Raw genomic sequence first — 19626 nt, forward strand, 5'->3', positions numbered from 1 at the left:
TCCATTATATCCCAAAGAGCAGTTTAGCACAGATACTGTGCAGCTGGGCAAGGAGTTTACAGTCTAGGGCTATCTGTGTAGCGAGTTTGCTGTGCTTTGCAATGCAGGCTTGTATTTGCGTTGGCGATCTCAGTTCCCCAGGTATCGAGAGCTGGGGCTGTCTCTCACCTGCTCCAATCCGGTTTCGGGGCAAGCGTGGGGAGGTGCCTGCCATTGTGCCATACTCACGAACCCTTCAGAGCTTTGATTCGGCAGCAACCGCCACAGAACGACACGTTTACCCGAAGTCCCTGGCCAGCAGCATCGCCTGACAACCTACTGACTGCCCTGCAGACAAACATCCGAGCTGCCTTTCCCTGGCCCGCCAAGCACTTCCTGCCCCATCCTATCCTCAGCCATCGGAGACGTCCATGACCTTGCCCCGGCCCTGCCCACCACCCCCAATGGCCACCGGGGCTGAGAGCAGAGCCTGATGGGTGGTAGCTCTTGCCACTGTGCTCACAGTGACTTCTGTACTCCTGCCCCCACTCCAGGGGTCTTTGGTGCCACACGCGGGGCTTGGTGCCAAATGACCACTGCCTTCAGTGTCGCCAGGCATACTCCACCTCAGCACCTCCCCTGCCACCCTGTCTGGTGCCCTCCAACCCATCTCACCCTGAGCTGCTGAGTGACGCCAACTCCCCCAGGGCACAGCACAGCACTCAGCCTCCACCCCACTCCCAGCTTCTTCAGCTCTGCTCTGCAGCACAGGGAGGTGAGCACTGTTGCTCTCCAGTGTCCTGAACAGCAAAGAGATCCACAGCTGCCTACATTGCCAGGCTCCAGGCCTGCAAGAACAGGAGAGGCGGGAGGTCTCTGGAGGCCAGCTTGTGAACTTCTGAACTGAGGACGAGTGGTTCCCCCGCTCACACAGAAGGGCTATCAAGACTGAATGGGCCACCCGGGAACATCACAGCACAAAATCTGGTTTAATGGTCCCCTCACACACAGGAAGGAGCTAGTGTGAGAAAGCACATCCCATCAGTTTGAATTCTAGGAGAGAGAAATAAAGATAGTGGGCATGAAAATTATTCATCACTTTCCTGTTCAGTTTGGATTTCCGAGGGCTGGAGCTAAGAAACAAAAAGCAGAGATTCCCCAGGGTCAGCCCTAAAAAGACATTCAGTGCGAACAGATTACTACATCTCTGTCACCTTTTGGAACCACGGACTGAACTCATTTGTGTAAATATGTTGCCTGCTTTAACCTGTAAATAACTCTCTCATTTCCTTTTCCTAATTAATAAAGCCTTAGTTAGTTTACTATAGGATTGTTTTTGGTATGAGATCTAAGGCACAAATGGATCTAGGGTAAGTGACTGGTCTCTTAGAACGGGGAGCAACCTGAATATTTTGTGATTTTTGGTGTGACTATTTATCACTAAGTTCAGCTTGCCTGGGTGGCAGGCTAGTCCCTTTGGGCTCTCCAGTCTATCTGTGATTCTGTGGTAAGACTGTTGCAGTGATCCACGAGTTCACATTTGTTAGTGGATTGGTGAAATCTAATTATAGAATTTATCACCAGTTTAGGGTGTCTGCCAACCTCAGGGCAGATGTCCCTTGCACTTTTAATAATCTAAGGAGCTATTGTTAATATAGGTTCAGAGTTTCATACGACAGGGTCAGATCCTCAGCTGACATAGTTTGGAATAGCTCCAGTGATTTCCAGGGAGCTACAATGATTTACACCAGCAAAGGATCTGGCCCAGGATTTTATTTGATTTTTTTTTAACCATTAACTACATCCCTTTATGGCACTGTTTAATAACCCAAATCCAAACAGAGCCCAAGTGTTGCTGAGCCATCTGCAATATCCGCAGCTCAGCCTCTCACGGGGCTGAGACAATAGTACCCTCCAAGCTCCTTCAGGAATGGTTTAAAGGGAGAACTTCCAGCCTCAGTAATACTCAGCGCTCCCTATAGTGTGTCTCATCTGTGGAGCTCAAAGCATTGGAGAGAGGCTAATTAAGCCTCATAACATCCAGCTCAGGTAGGGAAGTACTGTCCCATTTCACAGATGGGAAAACAGAGGCAAAGAGAGGATATGTGACTTTCTAAGGGTCACACAGTAAGTATGGGGCAGAGCCAGGGATTAGAACCTCAGGCACCCAACTCTCAGGTCCCACCTCAGACTCGTAGGCTGCCCACTTTCCCTGGCTGTTGGACAATCAACAGTCTGGCATAGCCAGCAGTGAAAGAAAGGAATGGTCTCGTAGTCACACTGGACTGGGACTCAAGAGCTGTGGGTTCAGTTAATCCCTAGCTCAGTCAGAGTGTGACCCTGGGCAAACTTCTTAGTGCCTCTGTGCCTTAGTTCCTTTGTCTGTCTTGTCTATTTAGATGGTAAGTAGGGGCAGGGACTGTTTCTTGCTCAATATCTGTACAGCACCTAGCACAACAGGGCCCCAACTTCAGCTGAGGGTCTCATGCCGCTACTGTAACACTAACAACAACATTACAACCCATGCGGGTGGAACCTCCTGTTCAGAGCCTGGTCAACTCCCAGTGCTCCATGACATAGGGAGGAGGAATAAATGTGGACCAAAACATTTGGAGGGGGGAAGGGGCAAACAAAAGCACAGCATGGGACAACGCAGCTGCTTGGCTTTGTACACATTTCCTAAAGCCTCCCCGTCGCATCCTGGATAGACACTAAGTGTCCTCTACTCCCAAAGAAGTCAATAACCCTGATCTTGTCAGGAGCCCATCAACCCTACACACCACGGCATCGAAATGTTCCAAATGATCCTTTCCCAATAGGGTGGGGACAAACCCTGCCATAGAACATATACCTTAGCCTCGCACACCAGGGTGTCCACTCAAGTGCAGGGGGCCCCCAGGGGAGAGAACCGCTTGCCGGCCAAATTATCCCACAATAGGATTTAGTGTTCCTCCACACCGGGAGGCTTTGTTTTGCCCATTACTGAAGGGTTGCTGGGCAACGGCAGATAGATGTGACACGGTTTACATCTTATTAAAGTTATAAGCTTTCAGGCAATATAAATGCCAAACAAGCCCTGGCCTCGCATGGCCTAGCTGCAATAAACAAACACTGCGTTTGCTGGTGAGAGCTCGGAAACAGGTTGACAGGAGGGCCGGCTTTCTTAAATGTATTAAAAATCCCCCCCGCATTTTCCTTTGTGGCAAACAACAAGGGACAAATTCAACCCTGAGCTGGTGCTTTGAAGGAACAGAGGACAGACAGTTTGGGCCTGCCCTGACCAGCAGCTGCAGGCTCTAGTACTCCCTCAAGCAAGCCTCACTGCTGCCTTAACTGCCTGACCCAAAAGGGCTTTGCAGGGTTACAGAACTGCTGGGGGACAGGTCCACCTCCATCTTTGTTCTGTCCCCTGCTGCAATGGGACAGGGGACAGGGCTGGATTGATATACCAAGCTGGGTCATGCCGCTGGAATTTTAAAGCCTCTCACGGCAGTGCTGTGGGGAAGCTCACAATGCTGGCAGAACCTCTCCTAGCACAGCTATAAGGAAGAACACAAGGCCGGAGCCTTAGCTGGCATTGTGCAAGCGTTCAGCGGAGAAGCACTGGACTCCTGTCTGAAGAGTCTGGGAGAGGTGAGACAGATGAGTCCTAGTAGATTGTCTTGGCCAACCCTAGCCATGCCAGGGCATGAGTGCTGTCTACAGCAAAACACGCTTCTGACACTGTGGCAGGCTAGGCCATCTTTGGGCCTAACCATACAGAGGGGAAAGTTGACAGGGGAGCCAGGTATTGAAGCCAGGATCTGTGTCTATATGGATACTATTCGAGCAAGCATAAGCCTGGAGGAAACTCTACAAGAGAGTGAAAGAGGAGGTGACTCCTCTTCGCACATTCTCCAGGGAAAGCTGCAGCTGCCTGGGAGGTGACCCAGTGCTGCGGAGGGATCAGGAAGCACTGGGGCTAATTAACCATTTCACACCAAGTGACACACCTTACTCTCCCAAGGGCCAATCTTCATCTAGCTGGGTCCGGACTGCCTGAAGCTATCATCCAAATGGAAGGACGCTCTACCCCTAGGATTCTGAAATGCCCATCACCATGGTAATCCACTGCCAGAAAGTACCCCGTTTGACACTGTCAGAGGGGTTAAGAGATCACACCCCAAGTGCATCCTGAATTACCGTGGGAAGACCAGGACTAGAGCCAGCTTGCAAACAAGAGCTGGTATTTCAAACCTTCCCACCCCACTCCAACTGCTGATTCCAATAGGTGCTTCTTTTTGTTTAGGGGTCATTGCCGGATACCAGACAAGACATCCTGTCCAAGGTACCCGTTGTGGCAGCGAACAGGTGATCACCACTGGACACCTGTCCTCTACTAACTGAGCTTCCTCAGTAGCTCAGACAGTAGTCTACAGTCTTCCCCAACATGCCTTGGCTCAAGACAAAGGGAAGCCCCCTTTCAACTGGAGGAGGAATCTATTTCTCTCTCCCAAGACCATGTCTTAACTGCCTGAGGAATCCCAGGTAATGGAGACTTCCCAGAGTTTGGGAGACATTTGGCACAGCCAGCCATTTAACGCAGTTCCACACATCACAGGCAGCCATGCTGACATTTCCAGACACAAAAGGATAGTCATCGGCCAACCAGTCAGATGGGACATGGAGACAGGGAGTTTCCTCTTGCTACACAATTGATACGAGCTACGCTTATTTATGTCATGATTGCCTCAGCAACCCACGTCCTCATGAGAAGGATGTTGTGGGCATTCAGGATCACATGACTGCTCTACTGTATCTACAGGGTGCCCTGCAACGGGGCAGGGAAGGACTTTTAAACGATCCAGGCTGGAACCTTCTCAGTGAACCAGGACTGATGGACGTTTGCAGCCAGACACCTTCCACCCACAGTCCCATAATCTCATTCAGGTTCCTGTACTGAAGCCTTTGAGGAGGGGGAAAACAAAAACAAAACAAAGCCAACGCCCCCTCAACCAGCTGCATTTCTGAGCGTGACTCAAAAGGTCTCCAGCTCGGTAGCTTTGGTTCAAAGAAAAGTTCACATCCCTTTTCGTTCCAGCTTTAAACGAACCCATCCGTTCAGAGTCCAGGTGCAGATCAGCAGAGGATAAAGCCACAGCGGTGAGGACAACGCTTTTCAAACTTCTTGTGCTCAAGCCCCCTTTCCTCAGCATGAAGCCTCAGACACTGCCCTGCGTCAAACAGTTCACTGCAATAAAACTGACTCCCCCACCTCCTTCCCACTTGCTGGTGCTGAGGATGGGGACTCTTGCAGGGCTTTTCCCTACAGGCTATTCTGCCTGCTGCAACCTGGCTTCAGAGAGTTCCCTCAACCAGCTGACAGGATGCTGATCAGTGCTTTGCAGGAGGGAGAATAAAGCCTTTGGAGGGCACCTGGGGACATCCTTCTCTAGAGATTATTATTATTTAAACCCGCAATATAATAATCTGGACCTTTGGAAAGGGGAGAGGGAGGGAGTACAGAACGGTGCAGAAGTGCCCCATCAGAAATCCTCACTTCCCTCCTCACCCAGCTCTTATAGAGTCAGTACTCAGGTAAGAGAAAGAATTGTCCAGAAGTTGGGGCACCAGCTTAAGACTTGGGAGACCTGGGGTTCCATTTTCTGCTCTGCCACAGACTCCCTGTGTGACCTCTAATGGATTTATGCTCCCAACACCCCAGAGAGGTAGGATAACAGCATCGGCCTCTCTCTCTGGGGTGTTGTGAGCATAAATCCATTAAAGTTAAAAGACTGTATAGAACGCAGATCCTATGCAGATGGGGGCCATATAAGTACCTTAGCTAGGCAATAGCCTGTTTATCCCCGTTAAAGTCTAAACACCATTCTCTCAGAAGTGTTTTTGATTTTCATAGCACTCCACACCCGAGCAGGAGGCTGAAGCTTTTTCAAATGCTGCCAAGGTGCGTAGATTCTTGCAGCCACTTTTGGCATGATCCTGCCAGCTCTCACATGCTGCCCGGAGGGCGGTCAGACCACTTGCTTAGATAGTAGACTTCCACACAACACCCAGGTGCTACTGGGACTTCCCTACAAGTCAGTACTGAGCCAGTGCCACAGTATCATGGCAGGAGGCAATGGGGATTTCAGATAAGATGGAGTATGTAAAGAATCGTAGGAGTCAGGATGCGAGTCCAAGAGCTTTAGCCAAATTCTTGCTAATCTAACCCCCCCCGAAGTTTCAGTTGGGTACAGCTCCTAGCCCAAGCAGTTGAGTAATTTTACATATTCATTGGTTTAGATTACAGAATGACACTGGACTGGGGCTTCAGACCTGGGCGCTGTTCCCAACTCAGCCACCGGCCTGACGGGGGACCTTGGACAAGCCACTTCATTTCTCTCTGCTTTGATTTTTCCATCTGTAAAAGGGGATAATTATACTTATCCCTCTCGTGAAGTGCTCTGAGATCTACAAATGAAAAGGGCTACATGAAAGCTAGGTATCACCCAAACACGTTAGAGACCTCATAATATTTCAAAACACAGTGACTCATTGTACCAAAGTAAACAGCAGCTCCGTATCACTTCATGACGTGCAGGCAGCGCAAATAAAACGATCCCCCGCTTTCCCTATACACATCACCCCTAACACAATAGTTACTTCCTCAGCAGCCCTTCAAAAAAGATGACGGCAACATTACACAAGAGTGGCCATTGTTTAACCACTAATGCAGTTCCACCCCAGAGGCAGCCGTGTTTCCGAACTGGGTAGCAGGTGGAGCTGGCTGCAAAATACTAAGCATTTCCTGTGAAATGCTCCAAAAGCAATTAAATTCTTATTCCTCCTCCCCCCCGCCCAAGAAAAATAATTAGCAGAAATTTTCCTTTAAAAAAAAAAAATACAACCATAAAATGCTGTTTGTTGTTGAAAAAGCTGTAAAAGTTCAAAATTTTGGTAACCTTTTAATTTAGTGTAGAGGCCATTTGTTAACTGGAAAAAAGGGTTCCAGCCCCAATTTTGCAAACAGCTCTAGTAGCAGAGCTTGATGTTGGCTAAGAGGCCACAGGGGTTGCAGATCTTTGATATTTCTCCTATTTCCTGGGCAAGAGGATCCTGCCTTGTTGGTGGGTCCGCTGAGCACATGGGGTTAGGAACCTATGGCTTAGATATGGTCTTTCTTCTTGCACTCACTCAGGCAGGTCAGGAGAAGCATATGCACATTTCAATACAAGCCCCAGAAAAAACTATTTTAATTTTCAAGTACCTGCTGTCCAGCCAACATGCCCCTTTGTCTGACATTTTAACAAGGGAAGCCAGGTGTCAGTATTACTCATCCCTGGCAACGATCCAAAGCAGGGCATCTGAAAGGGTTTGTACAGGGGGGGAAGGGGGAGGAGGAGGAAATGTTCCTGATGCCAAGATAACATGGCAGAGATTATTACCCCTCTGGCTGCAGCGAGGGAGGGACGGAAAGAGGGTGTGGCAAGAGCAGAGTGGGAACATCAGGGCAGCCACACTAAACACTGAAGAGGGGACCTGGTGTTTGAATGCAGGAGAACGGCCGGCACAGAGCCGGAAGGGGATACATACCCCTCTCCACCAGCTCCCCTCTCTCACCAGCAGCCATGCCTACCTAAAAGAGGAGTGGCAGGTGGCTTCCACAGTGAACTTGCCCTACCCCCTGGGTTCTGCAGTAGATGGGAGAGCATGGCATGGCAGGGGCTGCTGTTCTTGGAGTCCGTGCCTCCCCCTACCGCCCAATGAGGCAGGGCAAAGGCCACACCAATCAGGGAACCACACAGGTAGCACAGCAACCCCCCTCCTCCCTCAATGAGCCGGACAGCAAGAGAGAACAAGGCAGGATGGTGGGGGAAGGTGTCAGGGACACCCCCACCCCCAAACCCAGAAAAGTACAGGGGAGAATTGGTGTGGATCCCTGGCTGCCTTTGTCTCTCCAGCCCCAACTCTGTCAGCAGGAAACCAACGAGGAAGGCGGGAGGCTTGTCAGGAAAAATAATGGGGTAGGACAATCAAGCCTATGATGTCACCCTTCCTGCCATCTGCTACTCAGCAGCAGCTTCCCTGGCCCCAGCCCCCTCCCCCACCAAACACACCCCCACAGGATCACGTGAGGGTGAGCCACTCAGCTGGCGCTCCCACTCCAGGAACCAAGAAATAGTGGTGATGGGGGAGGGAGCATGTATTAAACACTCTGGGCTGATATTGTTCAAAGTGCCAGGGATGGTGCTGCATCAGTGGGGGGGGGAGACCCACCAGCAGCCCATACCTTGAAATAGACAAAGAGGGGGACCTGGGTTGAACGGAGATCCAGAGGGAGCACACACTGTGCATTACCTGAACTAGCCACCAGAGGGAGCTGCTGTTCCACCAAGGCCCAGCAGCTGGTGTAATTTTGTGGCTGCAGACAACAGGGGAGGACAAGCCAACCCGACCCTATCTAAATCCTTGGCGGTAAACCCAGCTTCGGGTCAGAGGTCATAGCCAGGGCCGGCTCCAGGCACCAGCCTTCCAAGCCGGTGCTTGGGGCGGCACTGTGAAAGGGGCGGCAGTCCATGTGCCGTCAGGGCAGCGTCTTGTCTTTCCGCGGCCGTGGCAATTCGGCGGCAGCTTTACTCTGCAGGCTGCGCCACGGCAGCAGTTTGGCAGCAGCTAGTCTTCAGACGTCCTGCTTGGGGTGGCAAAGATGGTAGAGCTGGCCCTGGTCATAGCTCAAGCCTCTCTGTAACGGACAACCTACCAGCTGGGAATTCAAACTGGGATTTCCAAACCTCGCTCAGCACAGGAGGTTCAGCTCTAGGAGCGGAGTTTGACCCATGAGAAAAGACTGGGGTGACCAGACACCAAGTGTGAAAAATCGGGATGGGAGGGTGTAATAGGAGCCTATATAAGAAAAAGTTGGGACAGTCCCTATAAAATCAGGACATCTGGTCACCCTAGAGAAGATCCGGAATTCAGAGCTGAACTTACCGGTGATATCTCTGAACCTAGTCAGGCAACAACCCCTTCCCACTCCTCGGCCCAAACCAGCCACTTCGTTCTGGCGTTACGTTCCAATGCCAGCTTCCTCGGACAGATTCCCGGCTGCTCCACCGTGCAGTCAGCTTTCATAGAATATGAGGGTTGGAAGGGACCTCAGGAGGTCATCTAGTCCAACCCTCTGCTCAGGACCAATCCCCAGTTTTTGCCCCAGATCCCTAAACGGCCCCCTCAAGGATTGAACTCACAACCCTGGGTTTAGCAGGCCAATGCTCAAACCACTGAGCTATCCCTCCCCCCCATGGACCATTAACCCAGCAGGCTGGACCACTGGCTCGTACATAGGACATAGAACGGGAAGGGACCTCCTGAGTCATGGAGTCTAATCCCCGGCTATCATAGGCAACTCTGTCTTATACTCCTGATCATAAATGTATCAAGCTCAGTCTTAACACTAGCTAGGCTGTCAAACCACTATAGGAACAGCGAGCCCGAGTACTGCATACGCAGACGGGCAACAGTTTCTCGTCTGGAAGTGAAGGTGGGTTGTTTGTCCTCCTTGGCGTTTGCTCTGTTCGTGCTCCTGTGGAGTGAGATGGGGAAGGGAGTAATGGCTCGATTTTCACAAGTGCTCAGCAGCTCCTATTGTTCTCAATGAGAGCTGCCGGGTGCAGAGGCCTTAGGAGAACTGACCTTAAATGCATAATGCTCTTTTGTAGGGAATTAGAGCTGGCAAGAGCATTGGTTTATTTATTTATTTTTTTAAGAGTATGTATGTTTCCTGTTCTAGCTTTACGCTTCTAAATTTGCAGCCACGTTCAATTTCTGCTGCCCATTCTGCCCATCCGTGCCAGCAGCCAGTCCCTACACCTTCCTTGCAACCCCAAGATCCTGATCCAAGTCCCATTCCCTGCCTCAAAAACCTCCTCTTAAAGGTCCCCTGCTATCCCATCCCATCCACCTGACAAGTGCTCTATCCCCAGCTCCTCTCATCATCCCAACAGCTTTGATGGGGAGGAACAAAGAGGGACACTGGCAGCTCCTCCCCTCAGCCCTGCTCTGGGGGACTCCGGAATCGTCATCCTTCGCCCCGAAGGAGCAGTCATCATCACCTCCTCTTCTGCCCCACTGGAAGCAGACACAGAAATTCCTCCTTTCCCCAAGAGGCCAGTTATTAAGAACCACAAATCCCATAAGGCCCCACTCCTCTTGTGGTGCAATAAACCACTAGGTGGAATATTCAGCACTCCCCAGCTCCCAAACCAAGCAACAAAACTGAGACGCCCAATAAAAATTTAAGGGTTGGTGGGTTTTTTTTGGTGGGGGCGGGGAGGAGAAGAATTTTAGATTTGGGGTCTAAAATATGCTTTTAAAGGGACATCAGCAGGCTACAAGGCCTAGTCCTACTCCGACTGAAATCAATGGCAAACATCACTTTGACTGAAACTACTGGGAGCAAAGTGCATTCTTGACTCATCAGTTACTGCAGTCGGGCTGTTTTCATCAGCCCAAAGTGCACTTCCTTAGGAGAGGTGCGGTTCAGAGGCCTGATCACAGGACTTGGAATCAGGAAAACCATGGCCACATCTGCTGCTGGTGCACAAACAGAGCCAACAGAGCTTTACACTGGATTTATACCAGTGGAGGATCTGGCCCCTGGATCTCTCGTCCTAGTTCTGACAGGTACCCTTGGCTTCCTGGGACAAGTTGCTTAACTCCCCGAGGGTGCCTTGAGGATTATCTCCAGTGCTATGGAGGTACAGCATGCCAGAGGATATTAATGAATGGCTCGCTCGGAAGTACAGCGGAAGAATGTTCGTGTCTGGCTTGGGAAGCACCATGAAAAATTTCAGCCTTAAAGAAGGTAAGAAGAGAAGCTAAACCAATGAGTGTCTCCTCTCCCAGCACCGCAGTGTCATTCCCAGGGGATTATAATTCTGTCTCTGGTCAATGCCCGCATCGCTATGTAATTACCCACTACGGGGGGGGTCTTCTGCACCCTCCTTTGAAGCAGCCCCTGTTAGAGTTGGGATACTGGGCTAGGTGGATTATTGGTGCGAGCTGGCCAGCAATAAAGGGCCATGCATGCCCTGCACCAGTCTGAAGTTTGGGTGCCATCGGTGACTTTAAAAGTGTCCATGCGGGGGGTGAGGATGGGAAGAGAGGAGCAATGGGGAGTGCTGGCCCAGCTCCCTTTGGCTGCTGCTGTGGGGATTTCCTCGGCCCGGCTGCAGGGATGCTGTGCTCCTGAAGCCCTGCAGGTTTGCCAGCAGAAGGCACCGGATAATCACCAGGTTAGGCTCTTCCCAGCCTAGCACTGGTCACCGCCCCCATGCACACATGCAGAGCATCCGTCCTGCCTTGCTGCTGCTGCACGTGACCACGCCCACTGCAGAGGTAACCCCAGCCCAGGGGAGGGTGGATACGCCTCTCTCTCTTTCCCAGTTTGTAAAACCTGCTTATTCTGCCTTATTCACCAGCGGATTTAAGAACAGCTAAATCCGTGCAGGAGGAATGCTCGGCAATCCCCTCCAATCCTCTGGCCTGAAGCATCAGTAAAGCAGATTGGAGGCAAGGCTCCCCCACCCCACCCCGCAGTGCAAACCTCCTTGATCCAGGCAGGGTGATGTCACCGGCAGCCAATCAGGAAGCCCGTGTGCGCGCGTGCATGGGGAGGGGGTGTGAGGACGCCACAGATGGCTCCAGCTGGGTCTAGCATTTGATTAATCGCCTGAATTACCCTCACTTTGCCATAAAAAGGGCGGGGGGGGGGGAGAAAGGAGAAGAATGAACAGTAAAAGCAGGAGCAACTGCAGGGAGCAAGCCACAAACGGAGAGGCCTCAGGAGAGAGCTTATTGTTAAACGCCCCAGCATACACCTGGGTTAATGCAAAGCATGGGGAGGGAGCAGGCCCGCAGACAGAGGGCGAGAGAACGGGGGATGCACCGGGTGGCTGAGCAGTTGCTGCTGCTAGGGTATCACGTGCCCCCAGTGCGGGCAGGTTTCCAGCTGCATGTTGGTTTAAGCCAATGCCAGGGCCACCCTGCAGGAGGATGTACCCCTAAGGGGGGCCTCTGGCACGTTACTCCTGAGGAGCTGCATCAGCGTGAACTCTGCCTTGGAGGTCCCAGTCCAATAAGCCCCATGCCTGGCAGAGCAAGGAGCCGATCCCATGAAGCACAGACACGGCAAGCAGCAGCTGGGAGAGACTACGGATCTCAGGAACAGGCCCTGGTGGAAGGGGCCAGGGCACCCCCTTTAGAAATGGGCATATTAGCACCAGGGGTAAATAGGCAACAAATGGGGCCCAATCGGTTTGGATTTTCCCCAAGCCCCAGAATGCCTCTGTGGGTGGAAGGGGGAAGATCAGCACTAAACCCCACCAACAGAGCCAGTGTGGGAGGGACCACCTCCCTGTGGGCAGAGGTGAGGCTCGCTCCTGCCCCTTAGCCCGATGTCAGGGCACACAAAAGGAGCGGAAGACTGGCATGGCGCCCCATCAGCAGCCCAGCCCTGCCGTTTACCCTGCAGGCAATTAGCTCTCATTGACACGAATCCCACTTGAAAGGATTATCCCCCGCTTAGCCCCTGGACTCCCAGAGGGACAGCTGCTAGCAGGTGGGTTTTGCACAGCTGCTTTTGCAGGGGCGGTTCCATCAGGCAAGGAGCTAAGAGAAACAAATGAGGTTTGCACCATTCAGTGCACGAGAAACTAGAGCCATGTAACAAAGAGAACAACAAACAGAAGGGTAAGTGCAGCAGCCAACTGACCGGCTGCAGGGGAGCGAGGAGATGAACAGAGATTGCGTGCAGCAGTGCTTCTGAGCCTATTGGCAAAGTCCACCCAGGTGGGGGCAGGACTTGCTCCTGCCAGCACTGAAGCAACCATCAGGGCACCAGTGCCATTTGAAATTGAGGCTGGCCTGCACCCACACAGCTGGGGGCAACAGAGCCTGATCCAAACTCCGGGGCTCAGCCCAACAAGGGGGATAAGTGAAGAAAAAGCAATGCCACTGGATAGGAGCACCGGCGTCCCAAGGTGGGAGGATTACTGGTCCCCGAAGAGGGCTAGCGATGGAAGAGGGGAGGGAGGAGTTTTTAGTGGTACTAGCTATGAGAGGGCTCTGGGGGCTGGTTTTCTAATGCAATGCCCCTTGCCCAAGGCTGACACACTGTGGCAACCTCAGGTGAGGGGACAGTAGAGCAACACGAAAGGGCAGCCTCCCTTAATGGCTCAACCCCCCTCCTTGCCACATTATTTGGCAACACATCTGTGGGCTGTGGACACTGCGAGCGGGGCGGGAACATAACTGCTCTGCCTCCGTGAGATGGCAGGGCCGGAGGGCAGTGGCTGGGTTCCACTCAAAGGGACCGGAATGAGCAGCAGAAGAGCGAGCCAGCAGCAGGCACTTCCATCCTGTTGCTCCATATGACGGTCATGTGCCCTCTCAGGCCAGGCCCCTATCTGGTAGGTGAGGAGCCCTAGTGGAAAGGCAGGCAAGGGCCGGATTAAGTACCTTCATCTTGGAGGCTGGCTGGATGAGCTCCGTGATGCAGACTTTGTCCTGCTGAAGCCGCCTCTTGACCAGCTTGGAGCAGCAGATGTTGACAGAGCTGAGGATGTGCCAGGAGTTATACTCCACAAAGGAGCGGCTGTCAATGACCAAGGTGCCCTTGGCCCCGTTCCTCAGGAGACTGGCCAGCTTCTTCGCATCCATCACTTTGCGTGGGAGTCTATCCCCGGCCATAACAGGCCCGGAGGGAAGGCCAGGGGCAGGGAAGCCAGCACCAATCTCCCAGAGGAAAGAGGGAGCAGGATACAGCACGAGCAGGGCAGTACCTGTCCTGATCTTGCCACGCCGCTAAAGCCCAGGATGCCAAGTCATCGTGCCGAACCTGTTGAGAAATGAGGAGAGGGGAAACCCAGAGTCAGGTGTTATGACAGCACAGGCAGCCCTGGGAATTCACCTGGAAACAAGTTTCCAAGAGCCAAGTCCTATCTCAGCCACATGGGCCAAAAGCTGAGTCCAATGGGGTTACTCTTGATTTACACCAGGGTAGCCAAGGACAGAACCTGGCGTGGATGGTGGCACTTTCTACATGGAATGTCAAGGTACATTTACCTGTCAGATCGGCCAGCTGGGCACAAAGGTGAAAATGGAGACTGCAGAATGGAGCCAAGAGTGCTGGTCTTCTAGGTCTCTGCAATACCTGCTGCATCCCCTCCCTACCTGACTATATCCCTCCTCAGGGCCCGTTCCCTCTCACAGCCCGCCTTACCACCACACAACAGCTTCTCCCCTCACAAACACACACAACTTCCTCCTCAATCCCTCTCTCACACCCCCACCCCAGTCGAGGGTATGGAAGGAGGTGGCTCAAAGGAGCAGGGTTCAGCATATTGGGGGGCAGTCTCGTTAAGCGCCGTAACCAGAATCTTTCTGCTCTCCCGATCACTGATAGTCTGGCGGTGGTCCCCCCCCAGGCCAGCTCACTGAAGCACACTGTCAGAGGCAGGGCCCGTGCCACGTGAAGGGCAGCAGCCGCGGGGCCCCCACCACCGTGAGAGTAACAAAGAAGTTAGAGGGACGTGGACTGGTAAAGCCTAGCTCATGACCCCCTCGTCCCCACCCTGTAGCTGGCTGCCAGGGCGTGCTGGGTTCTCAGCAAGTGCTCTCTCTTCCTCCAAGGAAATGAAGTTATTCAGCCCAGCTCTCATCAGGAGCACCCCTGCAGTGACCAGCCAGCATAAGCCGAAGGCCAGCACACAGCAGGAGCAGCTTCTGCATTACCTAAGCCCTGGGGCCCTTGGGTTGGAAGAAGCAGCAGTCCAGAAAACTTTAACACGAAGTTAACTGGGGAGATCAAGGGGGTTTGAACCCAGCACTTGCGCCAGAGTGATTAGCTATTCTGGATGCCTTAAAAGGGGCCTCCTTTTTAGAAGGTAGGCGCTCAACACCTGCTGAAAAATGGGGCCCTTTCAGGTGTCTAAACTCTGTGCACCCACAAATAACTAGAAGCTTCCAAAAATATTGGACTCTGAACATTATTCCTGGCTCTGATGTGCTGTGTAACCTTGGGCAGGTCACTTAGCTGCTCTGTGTTTCAGTTTCCCCATTTGCAAAATGGGAATAATACTTCACTCTCCCCGAGGGCTGTCTTGGAAAAGGGCTCATTTGTGTTAGTGACGTGCCCAGAGATCCTCCATGGATGCGTCCGTAGAACTGCTAAGCGCTATACAAAGCCCCAGAACTCAGCATCTGGGAGCATTCTGCTCACATCTGCAGGATGTCTGCCTGGTAGGCACAGGGGAGAGGGTCAGGCCTCTTCAGTTTTAATGCCAGGCATCACTGTAGGACACAAGGAGAGCCATTTAGAAATAGTAACCAGGTTATTACAGTGCCGACCACACTGTATAGAAAACCCACTGGCCGTACCAGGGCAGCCCAATGTGTCTGAGCTGGGAAAATTGAACACCACTTCTAGAGGGGCCAGTTCAGGCAATGTCAAGATACATGCATCCGATGAAGTGAGCTGTAGCTTACGAAAGCATATGCTCAAATAAATTGGTTAGTCTCTAAGGTACCACAAGTCCTCCTTTTCTTTTTGTGAATACAAACTAACATGGCTGCTACTCTGAAAAAATATACCTACTGACTTCCTTGGAGCCAGGATTTGTTGCAGAGACAGTAGCAGGCATCTCAATCACTCAAAGGATGCCGGTCATTCTCAGCCATTTCCATATTCTGATCCCACACACACACACATACACTCATGTAGCAATTCAGAAAGGGCAGATCAAGGGTTGTTATGTTCTCCCGCACGCCCCAAGCTGGAAATCCATAAAGCATCAGACTATTCACATTTTCCCACGCATAGCATTACTCCAAGAGAGGAGCCTTTCAAATGACAACTGGTACGTGAGTCCAGACACACAAAGAGAAGCATGTAGATTTCCAATCTAAGTCCCGGCAGCCAAATCATTAACTCTGCCATCATTTTAATAGTAATAACCAGCTTTGATGTCAACTCCCACTTAAAGCCAAAAGGAGGGGGAAAAAAATCATTCTTCTGCTGCTATTTCAGTCTTTACTGTTTATTTGTATCATGTTAGCTGCAACTTCCAGCTGTCCCAAGCGAGAACAGGGCCCCATCGTGCGAGGCACTGTCCTAAAAACATATGGTGAGAGAGCATCTCTGCCCCAAGGAGCTTTCCATCTCAGTAGATAGGACAAAGGGTGCAAGCTCAATATCACATCCATTTATATGGTGAAGGCCCTTCCTCAGTCAGGGGGAGCCAGAAATCCTGCTCTTTGAAAGGTAAGTGATTCTAGAGAACACAGCGAACATTCAGGAGGACACAAATCCTCAGAACATGGGGCTTTATTCAGCATCGGAAGGCTTCTGTTAGCCCTGCTGATGAGCAACCCTACAATAATAAATCCCCTCTTCTGGGCACAGAAAGATCCACACCTCAAAGCACTAGAATCTATACCCCCAAACCTCCAGTGCCAAGATTCATGCTCCCAGCCTCGGGACATAATAGAAACGATACACCAAAAAGCCACATACCCACAGCCACCCCTACCACCCATCACCATATTAAATTTAGCTTAAAACCCACCAGGAACTGATTGTGGCCCCCTTACAGCACAGAAAGCTTCTCACAGCTTTGGGCAATCGTCCCCTGTACATTCCCCGCCCCATTGTGTGCTGGTATCGCTTTATATCTCAGCACAAGGATTCCAATCGGAGCTCAGCTACCCCTTCCTGTGGTCAGCTCCCAGTCCCTCCCCACCACTGCTATTCGCACTCTCCTCCCTCCTGATATTTTTTTCTTCTAGGGAGGGTTTCAAAAATTGAAACAGTTCTAATTAAGAGGCCTGGAGGGAGCGGGGAGGAGGAGGGAAGGCTGGCTCCTGCTGTGATATGACACACCTCATTATGCAGTAACAGCCTCGCCTGAGACCCCCCACTGCACTTGGGCTATAGAGCATGGGCAATCAGAAAGGATGCAAATTAGCTGGCTTTTGCTATGTTTCTCTCTCTCTCTCTCTCTCTGCTCCTGTCCCCTCTCCATCAGGGAATACAAGCTGCCAATTCCCCTCCTGATTCCCCAAACTCCAGCCAGGAAAAATAGGAATTGGAAGAGAGAGACAGACAAAGAGGTGGAGAGAAGGTTCAGACTGAGGGATAAGTATGAAATGCTGGAGTGGGATGGAAGGGTGATACAACAGAGACGGGAAAGGGGGAGAAAGATAGCTTGTTATCCAGGGAGATAATAGGATCCATTCCCCTCACTCTCCAGACTGTGCACAAGGGGTGGCTTTGGGGTTTTCAAACACAATCAGAGGGGCCTGGGGAAGATAACAGCCCCTTTATCTCCTAATTGCTCAAAGAAATGCCTGTCTGGAAGAGGTTGTGCAGTGTTCAATTCTGACAGGCAAGCAAGCATTTAGATGGACAAAGCCAGAGATGGTGGGGAAGGTGACGCAGAGAAAGGCAGCCAGGCCCAACCTATAACCCCCACTGCCCCAGAGAGGACTTTGGTGTACACAGGTGGTGTGCTCTCCCCACACACTAGTTCTTCCAAAATGAAGGCTGCAAGGATAGCCCAGCAGCTCAGTCCAGACAATCCACGATCCCTTGACACCAAGAGAGTTGTTTATTCTAGTGCACTCCCACCCCAGCCAGCATCATACGAGGCAGCGGTCTGCTAAGGGAGAGCGAGCTAAAGTCTGGTCCTGCTGGAACATCAGACTAAGTTCCACTTGCAGAATCTTTATTGCTGGGGATGCAGGAACCAGAAAATGCTGCATCGCTTCACTAGTCTCCCCCATCCCCAAGCTTCCCACCATTGCTACCACCTGGTTCAGCTGTACGGATGGTAACAGCAGAAGTAGCGCTCGCACAGACATAAGCTGCTGGCACTAGTTATTCACCTTACAGAAACACCCAGGAACCCTGATCAGCAAGCAAGGCCCCGTTGTACTAGGAACTGTACACACAAAGAACAGAGTTCCTGCTCCAGGAGTCAACCAGGAAGCAGCAGAAAGGGCGGTCAGTGCTTTTATCACTACACTATGCAGCCACAGTGAGAGCGTGTCCCGGTGACATGGTGGTAAAAACACCAATGGCTGCTGCTATCTGCTCCACGCTATTGCTCCCAACCTTGCCAAAACCACTGGGGACAGCAATTGGAGGAAATTGTGAGGGAGAGATGCAGGGAAAGCTAGTGGAGGTAAGGTCAACAGAGCCCAGCTTGACTCTCACATCACAGGCTGGGCTTGGCTTGCAGGGCTGGCAGCTAGAAGAGGAACATTTTTATTTGTAAATGAAGGCTATTTGGTCTACAGTCACTGAAAGACACTGAACCTGACACCCTGCAGTGCTGTGTTTTAGAGATAATCTTAAGAGCACAAACCAACTTTAACATGAAGTTAACTGGGGAGATACCCAGAGAGGAGAAATAAGGGAAGTGTCTTCTTCCTTCTTGCCAACTGAGTCAAAGTGAAGAAGCAGGAACGGATGGCGGATGCTGCTGAGCAAGATCCAGAGAGGTCTTCCATTACCTCACCACCATGATAGGAGACCACAAGCTCCAAAAGGAGGGGAAAAGGTTAACCTGAAACCTAAATTTGGGTTTCAGAAACAAAGCTGTGTCCCTCTCTTATCAGTTTATTAAAGCTGCCTTAATCTTCTTGAGCATTCCTGAAGAACATTACCATAATCCTTTAATCCCACCTCTCCCTGGAGTGCCTGTAATGAGGAGATGGGCCACAAGTTTAGCTGAATGGGGACAGCAAAGCAGGAGGCACCATGCTGCCACTCAGGGACAAAATGACAGCTTGGTGTGTGCATTACGCTCCCCACACACCCCTATCTCAAGACAGTGAGGCAGATTCGTCCCTGGCATGCAACTCCATTGAAATACACATCAGCAGAATTGCACAGGGGTCAGCACCAGGAGTTAAACCACACGCAGTAGGGCGTGTCCTTCGATGTAAGCCCAAAGTGGGGGCCAAACATTTCTATGCAATAACTTGGAAACACTCAGCTCCCTGGGCCTGAACTGTGCTGCCCTGAACCTTGGGTGCTCATTTGCTCAGGTGCACAAATGGCCACATCCGGTGGGGCGGGGGGGATGGAGGGATGGAGAATCAGGCCCAGGGTTTTTCACTGCCCATTCAGGTCTCCAACTCCCCCATCAGCCCTCATATCCCCTCTATTACCTTAGGGCTCAGAATGCTTCTTTTTCCTGCTGCTGGTGCAGGACCCTCCCGAGAACACCTTTCACAGATTACAGGTGGTTTCTTGGGGGAGGCAGCCAGCCAGGAAGCTTCAAGATGAGAGCTGTGGGAAATCCTGAAGAATGCCAGAGGTGGCGGTACCTGGCCTTCCGAACGTGGAGTTGGGTGAGGATCAACAGCCAACAGGCAGCCATCTGTCCTAATCCTTCTCCCCCCATAAAGGGCCCACAGGCATTTCTTCAAGGAGGGGGAATGCATGGGCAGGTATTTAATATTAGCAACACCCAGCTCCATTCAGACAGTATTGGCCCCCGCCCCAACATCCAAATCAGATTATTTCCCCACAATGGGAGTAATCAACATCTCATGCCCCCCTGCGTATAATATAGCACAGCACCTGTTCCATACACATAGTTC

At 51.6% G+C, this 19626-nt stretch overlaps 1 protein-coding gene across 1 annotated transcript in view; it reads right to left on the reverse strand.

The window, feature by feature from the left end:
- DUSP8 (dual specificity phosphatase 8) overlaps positions 1 to 19626 on the reverse strand; it is an 82402-nt gene that overhangs the window by 49026 nt on the left and 13750 nt on the right. The window contains exon 2 of the mRNA XM_027828920.3: positions 13477 to 13855. Within this exon, the coding sequence (XP_027684721.2) occupies positions 13477 to 13707 (231 nt within the window). The 5' untranslated portion in view covers positions 13708 to 13855. The remainder of the gene's footprint in view (positions 1 to 13476; positions 13856 to 19626) is intronic.

This window comes from Chelonia mydas, chromosome 6, assembly GCF_015237465.2.
Source record: "Chelonia mydas isolate rCheMyd1 chromosome 6, rCheMyd1.pri.v2, whole genome shotgun sequence".
NCBI classification, from domain to species: Eukaryota; Metazoa; Chordata; order Testudines; family Cheloniidae; genus Chelonia; species Chelonia mydas.